The following is a 26,052-nucleotide window of genomic DNA, read 5'->3' as shown; positions in this document are numbered from 1 at the left end:
TCAAAGCATAATCTGAAAATCAAAGCATAACACTCAAATATGTAATGAACACATCAGAGATTTATCCATTTTAATTGACAGCTTTTCGAGAAACTGGGTATTTATAACTTTCAGAAAACAGTAAGATGGCTAGATTGTATACAAAGCTGGCTGGTGTCCTATACAATGGTGTAGATTATCTTTCCTAGTGGATAGAAATGATTTGCATCTCTACTGGCCTGAAATCTACAAGTTAACATGTATCTTCATAGTATATGGACTCTAATGAATTGTAAATAAAGTCAAACTCAGATAAATTGCTCTAGAGCAGTGATTCTGAAACTTTTTGGACTTAGGACCTATTTACAGGGGATTCCCTGAGGGTCCAGTGGTTAGGACTCTGCATCAGAGTGCCCAGGTTCAATCCCTGGTCCAGGAACAAAGATCCCACAAGTGTGGCCATGGCCAAAAGGAGAAAAAAAAGACCCATTTTCATTCTTAAAATATATCAAAGATTCTTTGGAGTCTTCATAAATTTTATGTGTGTTATGTTTATTGATAGTTACCATATTGGACATAAAAACAAAATGTTTAAATATTTATTTATGCATTTTAATATAATAAAAATATGTTAACATTTTTGTAAAGAAGTAAGGTTCTTCGCAAAGAGTCGGACACGACTGAGCGACTGACTGAACTGAACTGAACTGAAGGTTCTTCAGAGCAGTAAAAGTTTATGAGAAACAAAGCATCGTTTAAAATTTTTGCAAATCTCTTTACTATCTAGCTTAATTGAATCGAAGACAGCCAGATTCTCACATCTGCTGCATTCACTGCATTGCAGTATGGTATTTTGACTGAAGTATGAGAAACCCAGTCTTATACAAATAGCAGTTTAATTGGCCTTTTCAAATAAATGTATTATTCTTGGAAACTACACCAACATTCAACAAATTGTAGTTTCTTAAAGATTAGTTGCACTGTGAAATCTGAAATTGTATCAATAAACGTCTCCTACTTTGTCACATTAATATCCATTGGTCTGTCCTAATAATTTGAGTGGATCTTTGTTCACAATCTAGTCTCTATATACACAGAGCAAGGAGAGATGGAAGAAAGAGGCAGACCACTTCAGACTGGTAGGTAGGTTTAATAAGCAAGGAAAGTTACTTGTCCTAGGCAGCCACAAGACCAGTATATTTTCACGTCCACTCTGCCAGAATCACAAACGTTTATACAGACACCTTAACTGGGTTCAATCACATACACTATCCAGATGGTCTCAAAAACACCTTCCTTTCTCCAGGTGTTGAGAGGAAGATGTTGTTGAAAACAACTCTCGCTGTGGGAATGGTAGGCAGAGCATACATTACAAGGACAGAGGAAGAGGTGAGGAGTCTCCCATTGCCTGGGTCTAGCTAGAGGGTCAGCCAGGGATCGTGTTCCCCTGAATACCCCCAACAAACTTTTACACACGTGATTTTGTAAAATCAGAATGGAATAAGGAATGTGATGCAAGAATCTAACTATATTAAAAATGTATAAGGGCTTCCCTGGTGGTCCAGGGGTTAAGAATCCAACCAATGCAAGAGAAATGAGTTCAGTCCCTGGCCCGGGAATATTCCACATGCTGCAGAACAACGAAACCCGTGCCCCACAACTACTGAACCCACACACCTAGAGCCCGTGCTCTACAACCACAAGGCACTGCAATGAGAAGCCCATGCGCCACAACTAAAGAGTAGCCCCCGATCTCCGCAACTAGAGAAAGCCTGAAGACAGAAACAAAGACCTAGCTCAGCCAAAAATAAACAAATAGATATTTTTTTAATGTATGAAGCAGCTTCTCTGAAAGGGATACTGACCCCATCTGAAAGATGCTAACCCAAGTAACTTTGGAAAGCAATGGTGTCTATAAGACTAAAGGCAAAAGGAATTGCATGTAAACACTAAATTCTAAAGTTGTTTTCCACAGGAGTGTAGGTTATCATTTCTCAGACTCCTACATATGTATAAAGGTAATCAACAACTAAGTAAATGGTGAGGGTTATGGAGCCCGGCTTCTCATTAGTGGCATGAGAGGCTACAGAGAAGCAAGAAAGAAATCTAGAATGATTCATGTGGTTATGGGTTAGAACTGGAGGTATCAGCATAAACTCCTGTTTAGCTTAGTGTAGATACAGATGGCTTTTCATAGAAATATTTCTAGAAATGTGTACATATACAGGTCAGTATTCACATATGTATGCCCTTGCTCTCTCAGCTGAGAGGATCAGAAGCAACAAAGCCCCAGCAGCAACACACACTGAATACCCAGATCCTGATTTCTAAGCTTATCTCCAGATGAAGGACTGGAACTCCTGGGAGAAATGGCTGACTCTAGGACTGGGATAGAAATATACAAGTTGAGCTTATACCATCTTATAATGCCAGGAGATACGGAAGTGCTCAAAAAGGGAGGGAAAACCCACAGTGAAGGGAATATGTCAGAGGGACCTAGGAGCCAACTGGAAGAGTTCCCAATGGCGAAATGTGGAGCAAATAGTCACTTATATTAAGACCCAAAGTTAAAAATGAGCATCCTTGGTTCCATACTGATAAAGATAGCATACTGAATAAATAATAAATGGAGGAGAACAATTTTCCTGTTCAGAAGAGTTCCAAATCATTTATGTAAACACTCCACCCTCCAGGAAGTAGAGCATAACCACTCACCCTTAAGTGTGGGCTGTGCATAGCAATTTCCCTGCAAAGAGTGCAGCATGCAAACAGGTGCAAGATGAGTGTACAGAGGAGATGCCTGGCCGCCACAACCTCAGCCAGGTAGTTAGGGTCAGTATGACAGCAACAGGTTATGGTGACTGCAGGCACCCTTGACACGATGGGCTGAGACCAACTCTCTGCCTCGTGGTCTCCCTCTGAAAAACCCATCACCTTTGTCTAATCTGGAGAAACACTAGACAAATCCCATTTGAAGGACATTCTTTAAAATACCTGACCAGTCTTCAACTGTCCAGGTCGCCAAAAACAGAAAAGGAGAGCCTGAAACACTGCCACAAATGAAAGGAGCCTAAGTAGACATAACAACTGAGTGTTGTGGAGTGTCCTGAACAGGATCGTGGCTCAGAAAAAGGACCCTGGGTAAAATTATGGAAGTCTAAACAAAATATGGATTTTTGGTTAGTAGTAATTATCAGTACTGGTTCATTCACGGTACACTGACAAGTGTATCACGCTAATGTGTTACTCGAGTTAATTTTGGAGGGTGGGCGGGGAGCATACAGGAACTCTGTAATAAAAAAGTTTTCTTTTAGAAAAGTGTTTTTTAAAAAGGGATAACAATCTATAACCCCACTCCCCTCCCTCCCAGAAACAAGTGGAGCGTTGTGTTGGTATTGGTGCAGGGAAAGAGGCACCCTGATCCCCTGCTGGTGGAGGTATGAATAGGGCAGATGCCCTGGAAGGCACTAGTCTGTATCCATTCAGTGCTACAGCGATGGTAGCTCCCCACACATAGACAGGAGACGTGTAAACACCTACTCATCACACAGGTCCATGGTTCCATACCTGAAATCCCTTAAGGGAGCTGAATTTCAGAATTTAGGACATTTTTTTAGAAAGGTAATTTGATGCTTACAGTACATTAGATATTAGACCTCATCAGGATCTGGAGTAGCAACATGAAATCAAACTTGTTAATGTGCTAAAATATATGACTATTCACATCAAGTTGGTTGAAGAGTGTAGGTATCCTATTTATGAAAAAAAAAAAAAGAAGAATTGTGTCTGACTTTGCAACCCCATGGACTATAGCCCTCCAGGCTCCTCTGTCCATGGAATTCTCCAGGCAGGAATACTGGAATGGGTTGCCATTTCCCTCTCCAGGGGATCTTCCCATCCCAAGGATAGAACCTGAATCTCCTGCATTGCAGGCAAATTCTTTACCATCTGAGCCACCAGGGAAGCCTGTTTATAAAGAGTATAAATAGATACATGGTGTCTGATCAGTCTTTGCTACGAAATGAGTTTGTCCAAAACTTACAAAAGAAAAAGACAAACGCACTAGGTTTTCAGAATTCTGGGGGTTCTGAAATTCCACATAAGTGACTGTGGACTTATAGCAGAAAAATAATTGAGGGCAATCTGATTGCCCATTAGCAAGGGAATGGATAAAAAACATCCTGTCCATTCACACAATGGAAAGCTGTCTCAGTTAAAATGATTGGACTACATCTCCATGTATCGACATGAATAAATTGAAAAAATGTATGCTGCATAAAAAAAAAAAAGCCTCATTCCAAAAGGATAAGTCACGTATGGTATCAATTAGGAAAATTATAAATGTGAACGAGTAAGTTGTTCACATATATGGAACTAAAGTTTTAAAACTTGCATGAGGAGGACACATGTTAAATTCAAGAGATGGATTTGGACCAGGTCACACCCAAGCCATCACGTGCCACCTGCATCACAATCAGTGTCCTTATGGATGAGATCTGGTGGCCAGAGGGTGACCGATGGTGGGCAGTCTTGTGGAGACAGCCTCTCTCAAGACCTGGGGGAAGGATAGGTCAAAGAACCCCCAGGAGGAGCCTTCGTGGCCCCTCAGGTCATGGCTGATGAGCTTGGACAGGGGCTCTGGCCCCATCAGAACTTCTGCCTGTTCTCTGATGGAGAGCTATCGAGGCCTCCTGCACTCTTGGCAGGATGTTCAAAGCTGTAGTTGATGTAGACACCGTCATGAGTGCTCATCGGGGCAGGGTGCTTTGAGCAAGAGGTCTCCTTGGTCGCAGCTGCCTCCTCCTCCTGCTTCTGCTGCTGCACCAGAGCTGGGTTGACATCAGGCCCTGCAGAGCAACAGACACAGAGCAACACAGTCAGGGAGGCGACATGCTGGGTGCAGGATGCAGGCGTGTGTTGGAGCCTCAAATGGAAGTTCCAGAGAGGGAGAGCTAAGTCCTGAGCCCCAACCTCCCATCACTGCCTTTCACCCCAGCCCTCACTTCACCATACCCCCTAAAAGCTGGTAACCGTCAATTGCCACCCATGCCCACCCTCTGGTCCCCCCTGCCTTCCAGTGCAGGTCCCTGCCATCCAGGGGTCTAGCAGGGGAAGCCCCAAGCCACCCATGGCCAGTGACTCCCTCCCCCTCCTCTCTTCCTTGGACACGCTGTGCAAGCATTCCTTGCTGAGAGAAGCCATTCCTCACTGTCATCAGGCTCAGGTCAGAGAGGGGACCCGGATCCCTGCGCCTGCCACTCGCCTCTCTGTCAGGATCCCAGCCACTCTGCAGGGGGCGGGCCACTCAGAATCTCCAAGGGGTGGCCATGACCTGTGGGACCTGTGGCTCTCCAGCCAGGTAGCCTCTGGGGAGGTCCCCACCAACCACACTCTCCTCTTCCAAAGGGGGTCAGGAAGTTTCTACAAGACTGGGGTGCCATGCGTAGGGGTGCCGGTGCTGTGTGGCCTCCAAATACACTGCATGTGACCAGCTCTATTACTGGGGTGGAGGGGTCTCGGGTTCCTCATCTGTGAAGTGGGGATGAAAACATCACCTACCTCCAGGGATGATAAGAGGATTAATATATATTTATTAGCACACAAACACACTCTTCTATTAATATAAATGTTCCATCTAAAATTACCATTATTATTATTCCTGGTGTCAGGGAACAGTGCAAAACTGAACTCTCAGCTTGCCTGCCCTATGGGGGAATGCTTCATCCAGGGGTCCCATTTAAATCTCTGTGGAGGGATGGGGTGTGTAAACAACTGTGCTCAGAAGGGACTTTTCTAGTGGTCCACTGGTTGGGAGTCAGCCTGCTCATGCTGGGGACACAGGTTTGACCCTGGTCTAGGAACTAAGATCCCACATGTCTCGGGGTAACTAAGCTCATGCAGCACAACCACTGAAGCCCATGTGCTCTAGAGCCTGTGCTCCGCAACAAGAGAAGACCACGCACCACAACTAGAGAGTAACCCCTGCTCGCTGCACCCAGAGAAAGCCCACAGCGACAAAGACCCAGAGCAGCCAATAAATAGACAATTCTTTAAAAAAGAATAACTGCGCTCTACAGTAAGCTCCGGGAGTTGGTGATGGACAGGGAAGCCTGGCATGCTGCAGACCATGGGGTCGCAAAGCATCAGACATGACTGAGCAACTAAACTGATCTGAACTGAATGCTCTACAGTGAGGAAACAGAAATGTACATGTTGCTAGTAGGAGTTTAAATGGTAAAACTTCTTGGAGGGTGTTATCAGTTGGAATGAACAATCAGTAATTCATGGACTGAACTTCCTCTAGGATATATTGGAGAATGAGGTCAAAGATTCAGCCACAAAGGATAGTCATCGCAGCACTGGCAATAACATGCAAAATCAGAAATAGTCTAGCTGTAGTTCAGTCGCCCAGGAGTGTCCAACTCTTTGCGACCCCATGGACTGCAGCACGCCAGGCTTCCCTGTCCGTCACCAACTCCCAGAGCTCGCTCAAAGTCATGTCCATCAAGTCGGTGATGCCAAAAAACAGTCTAATGTCCAGCAACAGGGAGCTGACTAAATGAACTATGGCCAATCCATACAAAAGGATATGTTTTTCAACTGAAAGTTGTCACCCATGAATGAGTCATGAAATCAATTTCTCAGATAACATCGGAATTTTTTAAAAAATCAATGATAGAATAGAACAGAAAATACCTGAAGCTTCTTAGGCAGTTTTACTTTGAGAAAGGCCTATTCTACTCTGCATGTCCATGTCCATACCTGTACATATCACCTCTCAATGTGAAAATCTATTTTTTGCTCAAGGTCATGATCAAAAGTTCAAAGGCATGCAGCAGAGAACCATATGGCCACTGAATGTGTTTGAAATGCATATCCGACCCAAAAAAGATGTTTTCATATGCTAAAGGAAAAACTGTAGCTTCCAAACCAGGAGGAACTGTGTGCCCACAATTTGAGGCGGGACCTGTCCCAGGTGAGCGGGCGCTGTGAGTGTTCCTGGCATTTTGCCTGTGGCTTGGAGTCTTGTGGGAGGGCCCTGGCACTCACCCAGGTAGCTGAGGATGACGGGCAGGAAGACCAGGCCGTGCAGCAGGCCCAGCAGGGTGATGAGGAGGTTGAGACGGAAGAAGAAGATCTGGATGAGCTGCGCCTTGGCCAGGCCCAGGACAAGGATGCCAGGCAGGTTGGTCATGGCCACTCCTGCAAACACCTGGGGGTCACAAGCAGGTGTCAGACTGGGCACGGGGCGGCTGGCCAAGGACCACGCAAGGCAGCCCATCTACTCACCGCACTGCCCATGGAGATGGTGGCCTCCTTAGCCCTCTCCAGCCGGGTAGGTTTGGTGCTGATGGCAAAGGAGCGGGTGATGTGGGACACAAACTCCACAGAGATGCCCACCGCCTGAGGGAAGAAAGGGGGCTTCAGCCACCCAAGGGCAGGGGCAGGGGTCTCCACCCAGGCCAGCAGGCAGCACCTAGACTCTAGAAAGAACTGGGAGCCTCGTTTCCCACACTAGAGCCCTGACACTCTGGCCGGCAGGTTACCGTGACCAGGTTGATGAGGGACACGGCATTGTAGCTGATGTCCCAGAGCGTCATGAAGCCCACAGTGTCCACCAGGATCATGATGATGGAGAAGAGGTTGAGGAGGCCGGAGCGGACGTCCATGCCCAGCAGGAAGCAGCAGACGACAAAGGTGGGCACCAGGCAGACGGTGAGCATAAACAGCCCCTCGGGGACTATGGTCAGGTACTGCTCATAGAACACGTTGGTGACCCTGTGGGGTGCAGAGCATGGTCACTGCTCCGCAGCTTCCCGTGCCCACTTCGGGATAAACACTGGGCCCAGGTGCAGCTGAAGCCTCCATGCTGGAGCCCACCCCCATCTCGTGGCCACCCTCACCAACCCAGCACCCTCACCCGCACCCGCCTCTGGAGCACATGCACTCACGAGTAAGGGAAGACCTCAAAATCTGGATCGGTGCCTGGCACCTTCCGCAGGTCGGCGGTGATGTTGGCTGCCAGTGCCCGAGTTGCCCGCAGAGCCTCTGTGAAATCCTGCGAGTTCTTCAGCAGCTTGTTGTAAGCCATGAACCGCGAGGCTGTGAAAGCCAGAGCCTCAGAACCCCCAAGAGGCAGTGCCCAGCTGAGTTCAGGGCTCTGCTGCCACCATTTGGGAACTCTTAATGCATGCTGAGCAAAGGGCCCTGCATTTCGGTTTCCCCCCAGCCCTGCAAGCTCTGTAGCTGGTCCTACCACTGTGCCAGACTCAAGTTCTGGCCCTGCCTCTGATGGATGGAACTTAAAGAGTTCTCCTGAGGGACTTCACTGGTGGTCCAGTGGCTAAGACTCCAGGCTCCCAATGCAGGGGGCCTGGGTTCGATTCCTAATTGGGGAACTAGATCCCACATGCCACAACTAAGAGCTCGCATGCCATAACTAAGACCCAATGCAGCCAAATAAATAAATACATTTTTTAAAGAAAGAGAGAGATCTCCTGGATGAACCCAAACACTGCTCTGTATGGTTTCAAAACGTGCACTGGATTCTTAACATTAATTTCATTATTTTTCCAATGCATGTTTTCCAGTAAGAAAGGACCAGAAAGGGAGACAAAAAATACAACAGTTGACTTGACAGAGCTGTGGGTTGGGGGACCCCCCCTGGGTGAATAGAATAGTCATTCATTGAACCAGCTGCCCCCTGCCCACATCTGGGTGTGACTTGCGCCGGAGAAAAGAGGAAGTAGGTGGCTCCCAAGTGCAGCGTCAGCCACTGAGAATTCCATAAATTTCACTCTGACTATGAATTTAGGGAATGGGGAGATGGAAACAGGCAGACACGGGGTGCGGTCCAAGGATGTGGAACTGGGTGACGTGACTTCTGAGGACAGGACCAGGGCAGTTAGAAGCCCCCAGGAAGGAAGAAGGAGGGAAGGTTCAAGATGGAGACTCTGTCTCCTGGGACTCGTGGGGCCCCCGGGGCAGCTGACTCTGGTCTTCCCCTCCAGTCGAGGGCAGGCTTACCTAAGATCTGGCCATCTGAGCTCATATTCACTGAGGTGGCGTATGCTGCCAGGCCACTGCAGGAGGAGGACCAGGACAGGTTAGCCAAGGATCTGTCCCCTCTGTGCGCTTGGCCTATGGCCACCCGCAGAGGCCCCGCACTGCCTCCTCCCCCTGTGACCCTGCCGTGGGCACCCACACAGCTGTCCTCCTCAGTGCCTCGCCCCCAACCACCACCCACCGCCTACCCTTTGGGACATTTGATGTTGGGCTCATCACTCAGAAACCAGGGAAGGTATTTGTGGAACTGCTCCACTGATGGCCGGGCAGAGCCCGCTGTGGGGCTCACACAGGTCTTCAAGCAGGCCAGGGAGTCTACAAAGAGAGTGGGGGGTTCTAGGCAGCAGCACCCCCCAAGGCCAGGGAGACGATGCCCTGCCCCACCTTGTGCTCCTTTCCCATCAGGATCCCCATGCATGCCCGCTGTTGTAACAAGCGCGGTTACTCTGGAGGGATATGTGTTTGCCTCTACATATGGGAGGAGTGCCCCTCTCATATATGGAAACTGCTGATACCTTCAAGCAGGGGAGGGAGCAAAGTTCGAGGCAGAGAGACAGCCTCCACGGGGACTCCCCACGCCACCTACAAGTGCAGCTGCTGAGGCAGGGTCATGCAGCACCCTCAGCTCTCTCTCCACTCCCATGGCACTTGAGCAGCAGCCTGCTCAGTGGGTATGGGCACAACTCAGCAGGGCCAGGAGGGTGTGATTGCCTGGCAATCCAGCTGGACGTCTACATACATAGGTGTAGCACCCCAACCTGTGCTCCTAGGCAGGGCCCCGCCCCAAACTGACCCTGGAGGAGGGCAGGAAAGGTTAAGAGATCTTCCACTGGTCCTGTCCTCTCTCTAATCTCAATTTCCCCAAGCTATGGTGGGCCCTGAACTCCCGGAGGCCCCATACTCACTGACAGTCGAGGGGCAGAACTCATCTTTATTGGGACCATAGATATAAAGGCGGCAGCAGGAAGACGAAGTCAGCCAGTCAATGAAGTCGTCCACCCAGGAGGAGGCAGGGATGGCCAGGTAAGACCTGAATGTCAGGAAATGTCAGGGGACAGGACCGGATAGGCAGGCTGTGATGGGTCCTTCCTACAGTCCAGCCTCCATGTTGCTCCCCTCAGGCGCATGGCAGCAAGTGGGCAGCAGGGCAGGAGGGAGAGAGACACGCAGAGGTGGGCTGGGACACTCACACATCAGGGAAGTCGGTGGCGTACTGGATCTTCTGGGTTAAGGAGAAGTTGTTGCAGCCTGCACTGGAGCAGATAGCATTCATTCCTTCCTCACTGGAGAAGTTGTAGCCCCCAGTGGTGACAAAATAGACCGGGGCCCCCACCTCAAAGTAGCGGTTCATAAAGAGGAAATAGTCGATCAGGTATGAGTCCTGCAATGGAAGACAGTCAGTGAGCCCATGGCCAAACGCACCTCCAGCATACGCTCAAGAGATACACACACAGTGATATACACAGAGGTACAGGCTCACAGAGTCATGTGTACAGTTCCACTACAGAGGTACATGGTCATAAGTATACCCACAGAGGCACACACACTCCAAGGTACACCTATCTAGGTATAATTACAGGAACCTACACAGAACACACTCAACGGAGGTACAAGCACAGGGCATCACATACCCACCCCACTGCGTGAACATGCTCTCTGACACACATGTACTAACACATACAAACACATACACGTAATTTTACCCCTTCCTATATCATGCCCTGTTTGGCACAGCCACAGTCTAGCAAGTTAGCCTATGACCACAGCCCACATGGACGCACACATATAAACACCCTCGTGCACACCCTCAAGGCTGTATGCCAGGCATCTTCATGGCTCATTCCCTTCTCCTGCAACATAAAACTTCAAAGTGACATCAGGAATGATGGTGGAGTAGGAAGTACCAGGATTCTGCCTCCCCATCTAGACAACAACTGCACTGGCAGAATCTGCCTGATGTAACTATTTTGGTGCTCTGGGGTCTATTGAGGGCTTCAAGTTTCCAGAGAAAGGCCTGGATGGTAGATTGTGGTTAATCTGATCTACTTCAGCTCTTAGTATGGTACTAGCTAGGCATCGTTTATCCTCCCAGACCTGTGGCAGGCAGCCATGAATGCATTCCAGGAACAGTCTGCACACAGCTTGCATACCCACCTCTTAAATATCAAGGATCTGTGTTCTCATCACTCATTGCTGCTTCTAATCTCAGTAGAGTAGAAACCAAGTCAGGTGCCATTAGAACCTTCACCTCAAACTGAAGTGACTGCCAAGATACTTAAAGATTATCTTTACTTGTCCAAGATATTAAAGGGCAAGTGCTAAATTTGTCTTCCCCCTTCATAGTTCCCTTTTTCTTCTTTTGAGAACCAGACTTTTAAGAAACATGCTACTCAAAAGCAACCACAAATACAAGGAAAAGTAGATAGTCACTGCACATGCCCAGGGAAAAGCGGAGACTCAGAAAAGATCTGTAAAGACTTTACATCTCAAGCTGATCTCCAGGACAGAGACATCCGCAACAATTAACTTTTTAAAATAAATGAATAAATTAACAAATTCTGGGGAAGGGAGAGAATCTGATTTCTGGAGTTATTTCAGACTCAAATGTCCATTTTTCAAAAATAACAACAAAATCATAAAGCATGCAATGACTCAGAAAGATATGGCCCATACCTGGGGACAAAAATTAATCAACACTATCCTTGAGAAAGACCAGACAATGGATATATTAGATAGAGACTTTGAAACGACTATTTTAGAGATGCTCAAAGAGCCAAAATAACATTGTTTTCTGGACACAGTCAAGAAAACAATGTACGAACAAAACAGAGGAACTTCCCTGGTGATCTTGTGGTTAAGAATCTGCCTTCCAATGCAGGGGACACAGGTTCAGTCCCTGGTCAGGGAACTAAGATTCCACATGCCTTGGGGCAACTAAGCCTATGCACCACAATGAAGACCTAGCACAGCCAAAGCACACTCAACACACACACACAATGGAATGATCAATAAAGAGAAAATATAAACCAGAACCAAAAAGAAGTTCTGGAGCTGAAATGTACAATAAATAAAGAAATAACTAGAGGGGTTCAAAGACATATTTGAGCAGTCAGAAGAAGAATGGCCACACATGAAGACAGGACAATTGAAATTATCAAATGAAGAACAGAAAGAAAAAAGAATAAGGAAAATGAACAGAGACTAAGGGATTATGCAGCATCATCAAGCAGAACACACACACATCATAAGAATCCCAGAAAGAAAAGAGAAAGAGGAAAAGAGATTATCTGAAGAAACAATGGCCAACATTTCATAAACTTGATAACAGATATGAGTATAAAAATCCATAGAACTTTAGCAAACTCTTAGTAGGAAAACTCAAAGAGACCCAGAACCAAGGCACATTACAATTCAAGTGTTGAACGATAAAGACAAAAAGAGAATTCTGAAAGCAACGAGAAAGAAGAGGCTTATTATAGATAAAGATTATAAGCATAGTTCCTATCAGAAAACTTGGAGGCCAGAAGGCAGTGGATTTGTATATTTAAAGAACTTAAGTGCAAAAAAACTCTCAACCAGGAGTCCTATTTTTGGCAAAACTGTCCTTCAAAAATGAGGGAAAAAAATTAAAGCATTCCCATATGAATAACTACAGAAGAAGTCTGTTGCCACAAGACCTGTCCTGCAAGAGGCTTCAAGTTGAAGTGAAATGATGCTAAAGTATACCTCAAAGTCATGTAATTAAATAAAGATCACCAGTAAAAGTAAATACATGGGAAATTATAAAAGCTAGTTTTATCACAACTTTGGTTTGTAATTCCATTTTTTATTTCTACATATCTTAAGAGATTAACACATAAAAAAGTATTATTCTATGTTTTTGAATACACAATGTATAAAGATGCGATTTTATGATAGCAATAACTGAAAGGAAATGGAAAGGAGCAATATAGGAATAGATTTTTTGTATGCAATCCATGTTAACCTAGGATAAATTCAACACATTGTAAGATATTTAATGTAATTTCCCTGGTAACCACAAAGGAAATAGCTATATAACATACCCAAAAGGAAATGAAAAAGAATTTAAACATTTCACTATCAACTAAACACAAAAGAAGATGGCAATGCAGGAAATGAGAAACAAAAAAGCTATAAAGTACACAGAAAACAAATAGCACAATAACAATTCTCTCCTCATCAGTAATTGCTTTACATGTAAATAGACTACTCTCTCTAATAAGAAGTCAGAAGTTGACAGCATGGGTTAGAGAAATAGGATCCAACAATATGGTGTCTATAAGAGTCAGCTGAGATCCAGAGACACCCACAGGTTGAAAGTGAAAGTATAGAAAAAGGTATTCCATGCAAATAGTGCACAGTTTGCAAAGATTGCAAAGATATTCCATGCAATAGTAGGCTATCCCACTGCCAGGTAAAATAGGCTTTAAATCAAAAAATGTTTACAAAGGACAAAGAAGAACATTATATATTATTAAAAGATTCAGTACAGCAAAGGTAAGTGTATATAAACAGTTCCACATCTAATGAATGACCATCAAAATCTATGAAGCGAAACTTGACAGAACTGAAGGGAGAAATAGGAAGTTCTACAATGAGCTCAATACTCCACTGTCGGTAACGGGTAGGACACCCAGACAGAAGACAAGTAAGGAAATGGAGGACTTGAACCACACTAAACCAACTAAATCTAGCAAGCTTATACAGAAACTCTGCCCAACAACAACAAAATGCGTATTCCTCTCAAATACACATGGAACATTCGGCAAGATAAACTAGGTATTTAGCCACATATTAAATCTCAATATTTAAAAAGATAGATGTCATATTATGTATATACCCTGACCATGACTGCATGGTTAGAAATCATTAACAGAAGGAGAATTGAAAAATTCACAGTCATAGAAATTATACATCCTAGCAATGATTTATCTTGACTGACACCAAAAGCACAGTTAACAATAACAAAAATAGACAAATTAGACTTCATGAAGATTAAAAACTTAAGTACATCAAAAGATACTACCAATAGAGTAAAAAAAGCAACCAACAGAAATGAAGAAAATATTTACAAATCACATATTTGATATCTTATATTAATTAATCAGATATTCATCCCACATATCTGATAAGGGATTAATTATCCAAGATATCTAAAGAACTCTTTAAACTTAGCAACAATAAAATCCAGCCCAATTCAAAAATAGACATTTCTCCAAACGAAATATACAAATGGCCAATAAGTAAATGCTTAACATCACTAATTATTAGGGAAACATAAATCAAAACCACAATGAGATACCATCTCATATCTATTATGATGGCTGTTGTCAAAAAACAAACAAACAAAACCCAGAAAATAAGGGTTGGTGAAGACATGGAGAAATTGGAACCCTGTGCACTGTTGGTAGGAATGTAAAATGATACAGCTATATAGAAATCAGTATGAAGGTGCCTCAAAAAATTAAAAATAGAATTGCCATATGATTTAACAATTCCGCTTCTGGGTATATACCCAAAATAATTGAAAGCAGGGTTTCAAAGAGATATTTGTAAACCCATGTGCATAGCTGCATTATTTCACAATAGCCAAAACATGGAAGCAACCCATATCAACAGAAAAATGGTTAAGCAAAATGTGATATATATGCATTCATACATACAGGAATATCATTCAGCCTTAAAAGGGAAGGAATTCTGATACATGTTACAACATGATCAAACCTTGAGGACATCATGCTAAATGAAATAAGCCCATCACAAAAGGACAAATGTATGATTCCACATGTGTAAGGGACCTGGAATAGACAAATGCAGAGACACAAAGGAGAATGGGGCGGGGGGTGCACCAGGGACTGGGGGAGGAGGAATGGGGAGTTAGCATTTAATAGGGACAGAGTCCCAGCTTTGCAGGATGAAAGAGCTATGGAGATAGGTGGTGGTGAGGATTGTACAACGTCCTTAATGCCACTTAAAAAATGGTTAAAATGGCAAATTTTATGTTATATTTTACCAGAAAAAAATTGAAAGAAATACATTTTATATAGTCATAAGAAACAAAGCTCCCCCAAAGAAAAATAAACAAAGAGCATAAACAAAACCTCAGCTGGGAGACTTCCCTAGTGGTCCAGTGGCTGACTCCCCACTCCCAGTACATGAGGCCTGGGTTTGATCACTGGTCAGGGAACTAGATCCCACATGCCACAACTAAAGATTTCACATGCCATGACTAAAGGTTCCAAGCGCCCCAACTAAGAGCCAACACAACCAAAAAAAAAAAAAAAAAAAAAAATCCCTCAGCTGGTCTTACAGCCCAGTACCACCTTTCTTCTCACTGGTCTGGCCTACCAGGCCACTGATACCCATTCTGGGGTCACTGGGGACCCTCTTCTCTTCAGCTGTGTGAGCAGTCCCCAGGGCCACCATGAGTGGCAGAGTCATTCTGGACCATTGCTGGCTTTGCAGCCTCTCCTTGCTCCCTATGGTGGCTCGAAGGTGCCATCCTGCCTGTCTGCTCTGCTCCCACCTCATCTTGCTTCCAAGACCAGCACTACCAGCAGATGACTATCAGGCCACTGGATCCAAGATTCCTGCCCATGCCCAGACCCCCGTCGCCACCTCTACAGTGGCCCTGGATGTCCAAGCCATCATGATGCTCTCTCTCCCCTAGAGCCCAGGTATGCAGACTTGCTTCCCCCAGCCACCAGCCCACCTCTGGTTGCATGTCCAGACAAACCTCAGGTCCCTGGCCTCTTCGATGTATGATTCCTGTCAACCTCATATGCTTGCTGGTCCTGGTCAGCACATTTCCCCACCCCCTCACCTGCAGCACCTCCAGCTCTCGGCCTTACTGCCTCCCCCCCCGACACCTACAGTCATCCCTGCACACAGTAAATGAGCCTTGGTGCTCCCCAACCTCCCATGGGTCAGTGCTGTGACCCTTGCCTCCTTCCTCTGCAAATCCCACTCATGCTCAGACACCCCTCAAGCCTCTCCTCCATCCAGAACCCTCAAGACCATCGAGGTCTTTTCTTCCCCAGGGCCCCCAACCCTCGTCTCTCCGAGGACAGTCCAGGGACATTTGCTGCTGCAGAACCCAGGCCTGAGGACACAGAGTGCCTGGCACTAGGCAGGCATTCACTGAGGTGTCGGTCATTCTGCCTGGACGGTCGGCTCCCATGGCCAGTCCTCGGCTGCCTGGTCGTCTCCCTCTGGTGGCCTGGGGTTGGAGCCAAACTCAGGCACTTTCCATGCAGAATGTGGCTTCTCTTCCTACCACACCCCTGGTTCAGGCCAACCCATCCACTCTGCGCTGCTGATTGCCCTCACAGCCTTGGGGACTGAGGAGAGGGGAGGGAGGGCACCTACCTTGGGCAGAGCCAGCTGCTGGTCCAGCCCCACATTAACGTAGCACATGAAATACAGACTTGCTCCGAACAGGGCCAGGAACAGCAGCACCTGGGAAGGGAAGCGTCGCGTGAAGGCCTCCCGCCCAGTGACGGGTCAGCAGCTTCCCAGTCTGGGTCTGGACGGGGTCTTGTAGGAAACATTCTGGAGTTGGGCCAACTTGAATCTCAGCAACCCCTCCCCGCCCCGGCTTCAGTCCCTGGACCTGGGCAAGCTCCAGACCCCTCCAATGACCACGGGCAAGGATCAAGGCTAAGCAGACCCTCCCGCCCCAGACACTGCCAGGGCCCCCCAACCCTGGGTGGCATGAGGTCCCCCTGCTGCCCTCTCGTCCGCTCACCACGACCACACGGGTGAGCCAGTGCAGCAGGAATGGGACGTAGAACTTGCGGAAGAATCGGAGCAGGAGCCCCTCATCCTGGCTAGGCGGGGGCAGCTTCCGGGCTGTCTTGCAACAGCAGATGTCCATCCGGGAGGCCTAGAAGGAGGAAGGCACTCAATACGACCCCAAAACAGACCCTGGGGACCACTTCCGTCCCGTGGAGTGGGAGAGTCACCTTCCACGGGTGGACTGTGCCAGCACCGCATGGCGGGGACATGCCAGTGTGCTCTTTTCTTTATCTTCTTTTTCTGCCTTGATAAAATACCTTTGAACTTTGCACCATCACTGAAACAAGAGCTCCCTCCCTGTCAGTCTCTCACTTATATTTTATTTCACGACCTCAGGTACTTTTAGCAGGTTTGATCATATTCCCTCAAATGACCAAAACAAAGTTAATTTTCCATGGGACATCAGGGACTTGGTGGCCTAAACATTCCAGCACACTGTTCCCACTCTCAGTCCCCATGCTCTGAGCCTTCTGTGCAAAGTGAAGCCACTCCATCCCCGGCCAAGATGGGGACCAAGGGTGAGTCCCTGGGCCTTGCCTCCACCCTTACCTCTTGCCTCCTGCTGTCAAGGGAGAGCAAGGCCACGAAGGCTGACATCTGTAGCAGGAAGTCAAGAAGCACTGCAAAGCCGGAGGTCAGGGCAAAGGTTCGTACAGCTGGCATGGGGGTCAGGGCTCCTGGGGGATGGGGAGAGGGGTCAAGAGTGAATCTCAGGGCCTGGCACCTGCTCAGATGGGAAAGCCTTCACGAACTCCCAGTGCCTGGTGGGGAGGGGTTGCTCAGGCTCACCTAAGAAGAAGCAGATGGCCTCAGAGAGGCTGCAGAGAAGCATGCTGGGGGCCACTCTGCCCAGGGCTCGGCCGATGTGGGCCTCCCGTTCTTCCCCAGGCCTCCGAGGCAGCCTCTGCGTGAGGACGGCAGGGACAGGGTCAAGATCTGACCAAGGGCTCTGTCCCTCAGAGGCCAGCTGGGGGCTGCCACATGCCCTCACTCCCCAAGGCATGGGCATTGCCTGGAGATGCAGCCAGGCCCAAGGAACTGCCCCCACCTTCCCCAGTGGGGACAGTGGGGCGGTGACACTCCATCCTGCCACATCTTCCGCTTCTCAGGGTCTGGCCCAGAGAAACGCATGGTGTATTTTGGGATGTCCATAGCATCCTTCCTCTGACTCATCACTGGAATCCTAAATGTTCACTAACAAGAGAGGCTAAAGACTACATGTCTTTCCGTGGAATGCTACCTAGCACTGAAAAGACAGAGGCGGCTCTGTGTAGAACAGAGAGGAACAAACATGACTCCATATTGGACCTCTAACCTTTGTGCTCTGTTGCCTGTGCTTGGTCTTATTGTCTCTGGATCTTTTGTAAAAGGACGTTGCCCAGAGCCTGGAATATACATGACAGCCCGTTGCCAAGGCTCTGACCTTTAAAGGTATAACACTTTTCCATTCATATAGAGATTAAAAGGTTGCAGAACAGAATCTAACATTTGCCATGTTGGAGGGGTTTGGGACCTACTTTGACAGCTGCAAGAACAAAAGATTCTGGCACCAAAAGGTTTGCAACACCCAGCCACACCACTTCCCCCTTTAGTATAAATTCTAACTCAGGTGAGGTGGTTCTTTGGGACACTAGTCCACCATCTTCTCAGTCTGCTGACTTCAAATAAAGTCACTTTTCACTATTCCTTTCCCCAGCATCTCATCTCTCGATTTATTGGGCTGCCATGCAGTAAGCAGTATGAGCTTGGGCTCAGTAACATATGTGCTGTGTGACACTCTTGCCAGACAATGTGGGGCTGAGAGCAAGTTCAGGAGACATGTGAGGTATGAATGCATTTATGTGAAAGATAAACACAGAGCCCTGTTTTCTACAGGAATTGTACACATGGACATCGGTGCTTACGAAGAGGCTGAAATGAACCCAGCAAACCCATGGGGGCATGCCTGGGTGAGTAGGGGCAGCTGAGGGTGTGCAGAACTCCTGTCTCCTTACCTGGTACTCAAGAACGAAGATGAAGATGTTGTCGGCCCCCACGGCAAGCACCAGGAAGGGCACCACTTGAAGTATCACCAGTGAGGAAGGGACACCCAGGTAGGAGAAGAAGCCCATGGAGGCCAAGACTGCTCCCAGCACCACGGCCACCCCGCCCAGGCCCAGAGTGGCCTTGGAGTCCACCTGCAATGGGACCAGGCTCAGCCTCCTGGCTGCGGGGCTGCCCAATGTGCCCCCAGCCCCAGTTAGAGGAGGGCTGCATGCTCTGAGCTTCTGCACTTTGTCCACTCTGCAGTGCCGTCCTCCCAAGAGCGGGCCCTGTGAGCCTGACCACTTCTTCCTCGAGCATGCGTTGTAAGACGATGTAAATACCAACTTTGCATTTGCACAACTCGAGGGAGGGTTGTCATGAGCAGAGTGAAAACTCGCATGGCCTTTCGAAATAGAACACTTCAAGAAGCATCACCCCTTGGAGGAGCCACCCTGGGTATGTCCACTTTGCTGTTTTGAAGTGCTCTAGAAAGTAGGTTGGGAAGGTTCTAGGCACCCTGATGGTGGGCCAGCTCACCCTCACAGCTCCCCTCTCACTTCTCACCGGTACCCGACGCCAGCTGGAGTAGCTGCCCAGGGCCAGGGAGATGTACAGGAAGATGACAAGGTAGCTAACAGCAAAGATGGGCAGGTCCTCGGCCGTGGTGCTGTTGATCTCATCCTCCAGGGAACGCTGTGGACACACACCCGACCAGACCCACTGACCCAAGAGCTCGGCCAGAGGGCACCGTGTATGTGAGTCCGTGTGAGCTCTGACATGGCTGCAAGAACAGCTGTAGCATCACCCCATCCTCCTGGGCAGGCACCCGGCAGCTCAGGGTCACTCGGGAGGGGTGAGGGCAGGATGGGGATACAGGACCCCACCAAAACCACCTGAACTGTCTGCCCCAGAGCCAGGGACCCTGCAGCCCCTACCTCCGCCATGAATGTGACCTGGAACACACCAGCCGTCCGACGCTGAAAGGCTCGCATCTCCTCCAAGAAGGCTCCCTCCCAGAGCTTAGCCTGGGCTAGCTTGGGGTCCCCAGGAGGGTAATTGTTGAGGGAGAAGGTCATGATCAGGGCCTCTGCCTCAGAATAGTCCTTTCCTGGAAGGAGAAATGCTCAGCTACCTCCACCCACACCTCTGCTTTCCTCCCCCTACTCCAGCCTCACCCCTGCTTCCCCTCCCCCAACTGCAGCCACCCTCCTGCCTCTCCTCCCCCACCCTCCTGCCTCTCCTCCCCCATCCTCCTCACCCGAGTCATTGTGTAATTCTACATCCTACTTCCCTCTCTCAGTCAAAGGCAAAAGCTGTGGTTCCAGGCACAGAACCAGAGAACCTGAGCAGGGCTGGCGGAAGATGCAGTAAGTGACAGAGAAAGGGTGCAGGATGGGCAGGTCTGCCGTCCCCATGAGCCCTCCACCGACCCGGCCACTCCCAGGCAGCGGGACATCCCCATGGCCACCCCCATCCTTCTGTCCATGACTCCTGTCCCATGTGTCCACTCACTGGCCTCCTGGGGAGGTCGGAGCTTACCTTTGTAGCCCCCCACGGCGAGGAAGGGGAAGACGGGCGCCCCATAGTCAGCCATGCAGCTCAGGGCCAGGGCTGTGCCATCTTTGTAGGTGAGGGGGGCACTGTTGGGAGAGGAAAGGACCTTTCCTGACCCCACTCCAACCACCGTGGTCCCTGTGCCTCATCCCAGACGCCCAGCACCATCCCCTGACCCCCGATCAGAACATTTCTTGGTCCAATCCAGACTGAACTGGAGCTCCCTGAGCAGGACCTCTAGTTCTCTCTCCCTTCACACCAGCCTCATGCTCCTGGCTCCACCATCATCTCCTTCCAGATCGGCAGGGGGCTGAGCATCACACACACTCCCCTGGAGTGACGGCTGGATTCTGGTACAAGCTCCTCCCTGAGTCCTAAGCACCAACAGAGACACACAGGCCTCACACTGCCCTCAGCGGTCTCCTCCCACCAGCCCAGAACCCTCCAGGCCCTGAGGTGGGAACTCCTTCTTTCCTCATTCAATGTTCCAGCCCTGTAACTGTGGTCAGGTCTCCAAGCCCTCCACTGAATCCTTTCTGTAAATAGGTCACAGGTGCCTGGACAAAGCACTCATTTTGAGTGCGTCTGTGAGTCACCAGCTGGCGGGGAGTGCCGGTTGCTGTGTGACCTTGAGCAGTTGACTATACCCCTTTGAGCCTCAGTTTCCCTGTCTCTGAAATGGGGATAATCAGGCCACCCGAGAGTTGTGAGCATCCAAAATCAAAATAAAGGCAACTCAAGGACTGGAATGGATGAGATGGTTGGACAGCATCATCAACTCAATGGACATGAGTTTGAGCAACTCTGGGAGATATTGAAGGACAGGAAAGCCTGGCGTGCTGCAGTCCATCAGGTCTCAAAGAGTCAGACACGACTGAGCGACTGAACAGCAACAAAGGACTGGAAACCCGGAGCCAGAGCTTCTTCTCCTGACCTGCCAGTTTCGAGGGCCAGCCCTGGGGCTGAGGCACAGACTCTGGGAAGCAGCCCACACTTGGTTCGCCTGACGGGTGGGAGCCCTGACTCTAATCCAGAGGTATTCAGGGTGACCCAGGGCCTCAGGAGCCCTAGAGACCCTTTCAAGGTCTACAAAGTCAAAACTATTTCCATAATAACACTAAGATGCCATTCTGTTTTCACCCTTCTTTGATCTCAGGTCTGTGGCCTACAGACAGTTCACTGACATGACTTTAGTTTCATATTGCAGCTAACATTTAGGAAAGCATCACTTGCTGAGTTTGATGAAGTAGTAAAGAAAACCCACAATTCTCTGGAAAGGCTTTGACAACACACTTCCCTCCTCTGGCTACATGGATGGGTGTGCAGCCAAGCATTCTCGCTGTGCTTCAACCAACAGGCCAAATGCAGAACCAGATGCCAGAATCCAGCATCTTCTGCTAAGCCAGACCCCAAAGAGATTTGCAAAGATGTAAAACAATGTTACTGTGATCACTCCTGATATTTTCAGTACAGAAAATACGATTATTTTCATAAAAATATGTTATGGGACTTCCTGGTGGTCCAGTGGTTGAGAGTATGCCTATTGGTGTGAGGCACGCGGGTTCGATCCCTGGTCCATGAGGATCCAACATGCTGTAGAATGGCTGGGCCCATGCGTGCACCACAACTAATGAGCCCATGAACCACAACTACTGAAGCCTGTGTGCCTTTGACCCTGTGCTCCACAAGACAAACCACTGCAATGAGAAGCTTCAGCACCACATCAAAGAGCCTGTGTGCCGCAACAAGGACCCAGCACAGAAAAAAAAAATTAATAATTTCCTTTAAAAATATAAATAAATAAAAAATGTTATTTGTGTCAGCATATAATGGGCCTATTATAGCTATTGTTGGAGAATTAATTAACTATATTGTCATTTCTCAGTTTTACTTTCTCATGTGGTAAATGTCAGTGAATATAACCTCTACCCACACCCAAGCTCTCTGGGGTGCTTGGTCTTTTGTCAAGAGTGAAGGGACCCTGAGACCAAGCATTTGGAGACCTCTGCCCACTCCAACCCCAGGGGGCCTCAGGGCTGCTAGCCAGCCTGCTCCTTTCCAGGCTTGGTAGCTCTCAAACCTCCACTCTTGGTCCCAAGACCCATAAGCTTCACTGGCTTCCTGCTTGCACCACGGCCAAGTGGACGCAGCTGGGGACCAAGCCCCAAACAGCTTGAAGGGGTGTGACTGCTACCTGCACAGGGCACCTGGCCTAGGCCCAGGCCCCTGCCCAGGCCTGGGGCACCTCATGGGCTGCCCATGGCCCTGCTGGCCTGCACCCAGGCCGAGCACGGCCTTCAGATCGCTCTGTGACCCTTAAACCAAGAACGTGCAAGGACGAGTCCAGCTATGTCAGGAGCGCTACAGAAAGACCACGTGGAGGCCAGGACGGTCAAGTGTGAATCAGCTATGGCGAGCGTGCACTCCACTGAGGATGGGGAGCCCAAGAAGGAAGTTGGAGAGACACGGCACATCACACCCCATGTGACCGAGACGCAGAGCACCTCAACCATACAAGATGTGTACCCAGCCTGGGCCCCAGGAGGCCAACGCTGACCCCAGAACCTGGTCCCAAGAGGACTCACTTGGCGCAGTAGAGGAAGTGGTCCCTCCAGTCCACCTGGGCGGTCTGCCCTGACAGCGTCTGGTTGGCTGTGAGCAGCAGCTGAGTGCGGTTGTTCTGGAAGTACTGCAGGAGGCTGTTGACGCAGCAGTCAGACAGACTGGCGTTATGTGGGTTGAGGGGGGCGTAGCAGGTGTCCCGCAGGGAGACGTTCCGCTGCTCCTCTGGCGACCACACCTGCAGATGCCGCAGCCTCTCCTGCAATTCCAGCACCTCCAACAGCAGATCCGAGGACAGGATCCCGCTGAAGTTCTTGGGCCCCAGCAACAGGGAGTCATACCTATAGCTGGGCCGGTGAGGTGCCGTCATGAACACCTGGCTAGTTCGGAAGAAGGGGCCGAAATACTTGTCGTGGAATGCCTTCTCGCGTCGGGCTAGGCTGTTGGGGGCTGACCACAGCTCCACGGGGTCCGTGGTCAGTTCTATAAACGCCAGGCCCCCTGCCATGGCCATGACCACAACCACAGATACCGCCAGGATGGTCAGTGGCCACGAGGCCACCCAAGTGCCCCAGCACTGGAAGCAGCGGCTGAGGAGGGTGTGGGTGGAGAGGCTAAGCCTGTGGGCCAGGCTGATGCTTTCCTTGGGTTTGGGCGTCTTGCGCTTGCCCCTGCACCACTCGGCCAGGCGGGATCGCAGGAGGAAGGCCGTGAGCAAAACAAAGAGAGAGCAGAGGATGATAATGAGGACCAGGCTCCCTTCCATCCGGCCCAGGCGGAAGGTGGGGTCCAGGGCCCGGGGCTGGGGAATCACGGGGCAGGAGGCGGCACAGTCCTGGCAGGAACAGGCCGCTGCACCATCCCCCTGGGACTGGTTGCAGGGCACGACCTCATCATTTAGAGGCTGTATCACGCTCCCCTCGGCCTGGCTAGGCTCCCACAGGTGGAAGGTGATGTCCAGGGGTGCCAGGCCATTGCTCGTGTCCCCCTGGAAATTGAGCCAGCGCTGGGCGTTGCAGAGGGCAGAGCCATAGACGCCACACATGGAGCCCACGGCCAGTGTGGCAGCTGCGGGGATGCGCACACGGCTGCAGGAGTCGTAAGTCTGCTCAGCGAAGCTGCGCTGGTAAAAGGCCTCGTAGGCCACCACGGCCTGGGCCTGGCTGTCCCCCTGTGTGACCACTCGGGTCACATTTATGAAGAGGCTCTGGTTGGGGCTGCAGGTGTTGTGGCAATGCAGGCTCACGAAGTTGTCAGAGCAGGCAGGACAGCGGGTGAGGAGGGCCTTGGTGACCCGCAGGCTCATGTCCAGGGCCACCAGCTGCTTGGAGGAGCAGCAGGCGTAGGTGGTGTTGGCACCAGTGTAGAGACGGGGACAGATGCTTTGTAGGAGAGCCAGGTGGTCACCTGTGATGTGGCGAGCAGGCGAGTTATCCAGGCAGGACACATTGGACAGCGAAGCCAGGCTTCCAGACAGCTCCGGGTTCTTCCCGCACTCATCGTAGAAGGCGCAGTAGCCAGGCTGGTGTATGGGTGTGTACACCTCACTCTGGGCCTGTGGAACAAGGCGGTGTCACCATGGGCCCCAGTGCTGGCCAGCTCCTCTGGGTAGCTGATGGGGCAGTGGGCAGCCAGGGAGGGTGTGGGGAATGATGCCAAACAGGGCAGATGAGGGGTGGACATCGGGCAATTCCAGGATGCCAGGGGATCCAGGGGAGCACTGGGGGAGATGGGGTGCCCAAGTAGCACATGGGACTCTCGGCGGTGTCTAAGGATGGTGAGCAGATGGGTGAAGGCCTGGTTGATCCTGAGTGACAGGGTCACTGAAGAGAGAGGTGACCTGACATATCTGGGAGAGAACAGGGTCACCCAGGAGACCCCTGGACCCCTGTGTGGTCCTCCTGAGAAACAGTGGCCCCTGGACAAGGTGAGGGGCTGACTCCCAGGGGCCATGTGAATGCAGGCCCTGTGTGCCTCGGGCATCTTTGCCATAGCAGTCAGCCACCACCATGCCCAAACTGCGGACCACACCCAGAGGCCGGGGCCCCTCTTGGAGATTCTGAGTAGAGCTTCCCCTGCCTTCACCTGCCAGGGGCTGAAAACCTTCACCCACCTCCTCAGACGTGGAAATGAGCAGGAAACTTGAGAGGTAAGAACCTCGGACCTCCTCCCTGGATGCCAAATCGTCTGTGGGTGATTCTCCCCTTGAATCCACCTCATCAGCACCCCAGGACTGGATCTTCCTTTAACCTACCACCAGCCACCTTAAGCCAGGACACCCACAGTGGACCAGGGATGGGAAGAACTTGGTCACACCCAAACCAGCGATCCCATTCCCCATGCTTGTGTCCATCTGAGCCCATGATCTGGAGACTTAAGCAGCCCAAGACCCCCGACCTGCACCCCTTCTCTGGGGAGCCTGGAATCCCTCATCTATGTAGAAATTGCCCCCAACTGCAGATCCCTGGCCCTCTCTCACAGTTGCCAAGCAGCCCTTGCCCGGAGTGGACACAAGGACTCACCGAGTGCAGGAGCAGGGCCCAGAGCAACCAGCCCTTCAGGCTAGTCTCCACCATCCTGGCACTGGGCAGGGGTCAGAGGGTAAGTGAGGCCAGGGCTTGGGGACAGCCAAGGGCCAGCTCCTGACAATGCCAGAGCCCACTTCAGCCGTACATATACTGAAACTGGGGACGGACTACAGGGCAGCTTCCTTACCAGGGACAGTATCACCTGACTGGGTTGGGGACCAATGGGGCTGAGCCCTGTGCCTCCCAGGGCTGTCCGCTAGTTAATGATCGATGGGTCACTTGTCCCTCCCACCTTTAGTCCAACCCTCGCAGATGAGCCTCTCAGGGTCTCCCCTTTACCCACTTCCCAAAGTGACCAAAGCCGGAGGGCTGGGCCAGCCAGCAACCTGCCGAGAGTTTCCCACACAGCCTCGGCGGCAGGAGCTACCAGGCCCAGGAGAAGAGGGAGACTCAGGTGGGTCTGGACACCCGCCCTCCGAAACTCTACCGCCCCTACCTGCCACCCCCAGATCCCAAGCCT

At 49.9% G+C, this 26,052-nt stretch overlaps 1 protein-coding gene across 1 annotated transcript; it reads right to left on the bottom strand.

Annotated features, from left to right (window-relative positions):
• Positions 1-1,109: 1,109 nt before the first annotated feature.
• NPC1L1 (NPC1 like intracellular cholesterol transporter 1) lies at positions 1,110-25,684 on the bottom strand. The gene is made up of 19 exons (XM_069588190.1): positions 25,527-25,684; positions 23,028-24,559; positions 20,428-20,528; positions 19,824-19,996; positions 19,453-19,581; positions 18,858-19,040; positions 17,653-17,767; positions 17,413-17,540; positions 16,814-16,951; positions 16,435-16,524; positions 10,236-10,426; positions 9,951-10,075; positions 9,234-9,360; positions 9,007-9,062; positions 7,932-8,082; positions 7,527-7,758; positions 7,270-7,383; positions 7,030-7,192; positions 1,110-4,826 (listed from the first exon to the last, which is right to left on the bottom strand). The coding sequence occupies exons 1-19, from the start codon at positions 25,578-25,580 to the stop codon at positions 4,627-4,629; spliced, it is 4,002 nt and encodes a 1,333-aa protein (XP_069444291.1). The 5' UTR covers positions 25,581-25,684; the 3' UTR covers positions 1,110-4,626.
• Between the last annotated feature and the right edge of the window lie 368 nt (positions 25,685-26,052).

The sequence above is a fragment of the Ovis canadensis genome, chromosome 4 (assembly GCF_042477335.2).
Source record: "Ovis canadensis isolate MfBH-ARS-UI-01 breed Bighorn chromosome 4, ARS-UI_OviCan_v2, whole genome shotgun sequence".
NCBI classification, from domain to species: domain Eukaryota; kingdom Metazoa; phylum Chordata; class Mammalia; order Artiodactyla; family Bovidae; genus Ovis; species Ovis canadensis.
This window is presented reverse-complemented; position numbering and strand designations above follow the sequence as displayed.

Bases quoted from the DNA above. Each gene is read 5' to 3' on its own strand.
- NPC1L1 (XM_069588190.1), bottom strand. From the start codon at position 25,580: ATGGTGGAGACTAGCCTGAAGGGCTGGTTGCTCTGGGCCCTGCTCCTG. The intron at 20,529-23,027 runs GTGAGTCCTCTT...CTCTCCCAACAG, and splicing joins CACTTCCTCTACTGCGCCAA to TGCCCCCCTCACCTACAAAG. The intron at 9,063-9,233 runs GTAGGCGGTGGG...CTCCTCCTGCAG, and splicing joins AACATCAAATGTCCCAAAGG to TGGCCTGGCAGCATACGCCA.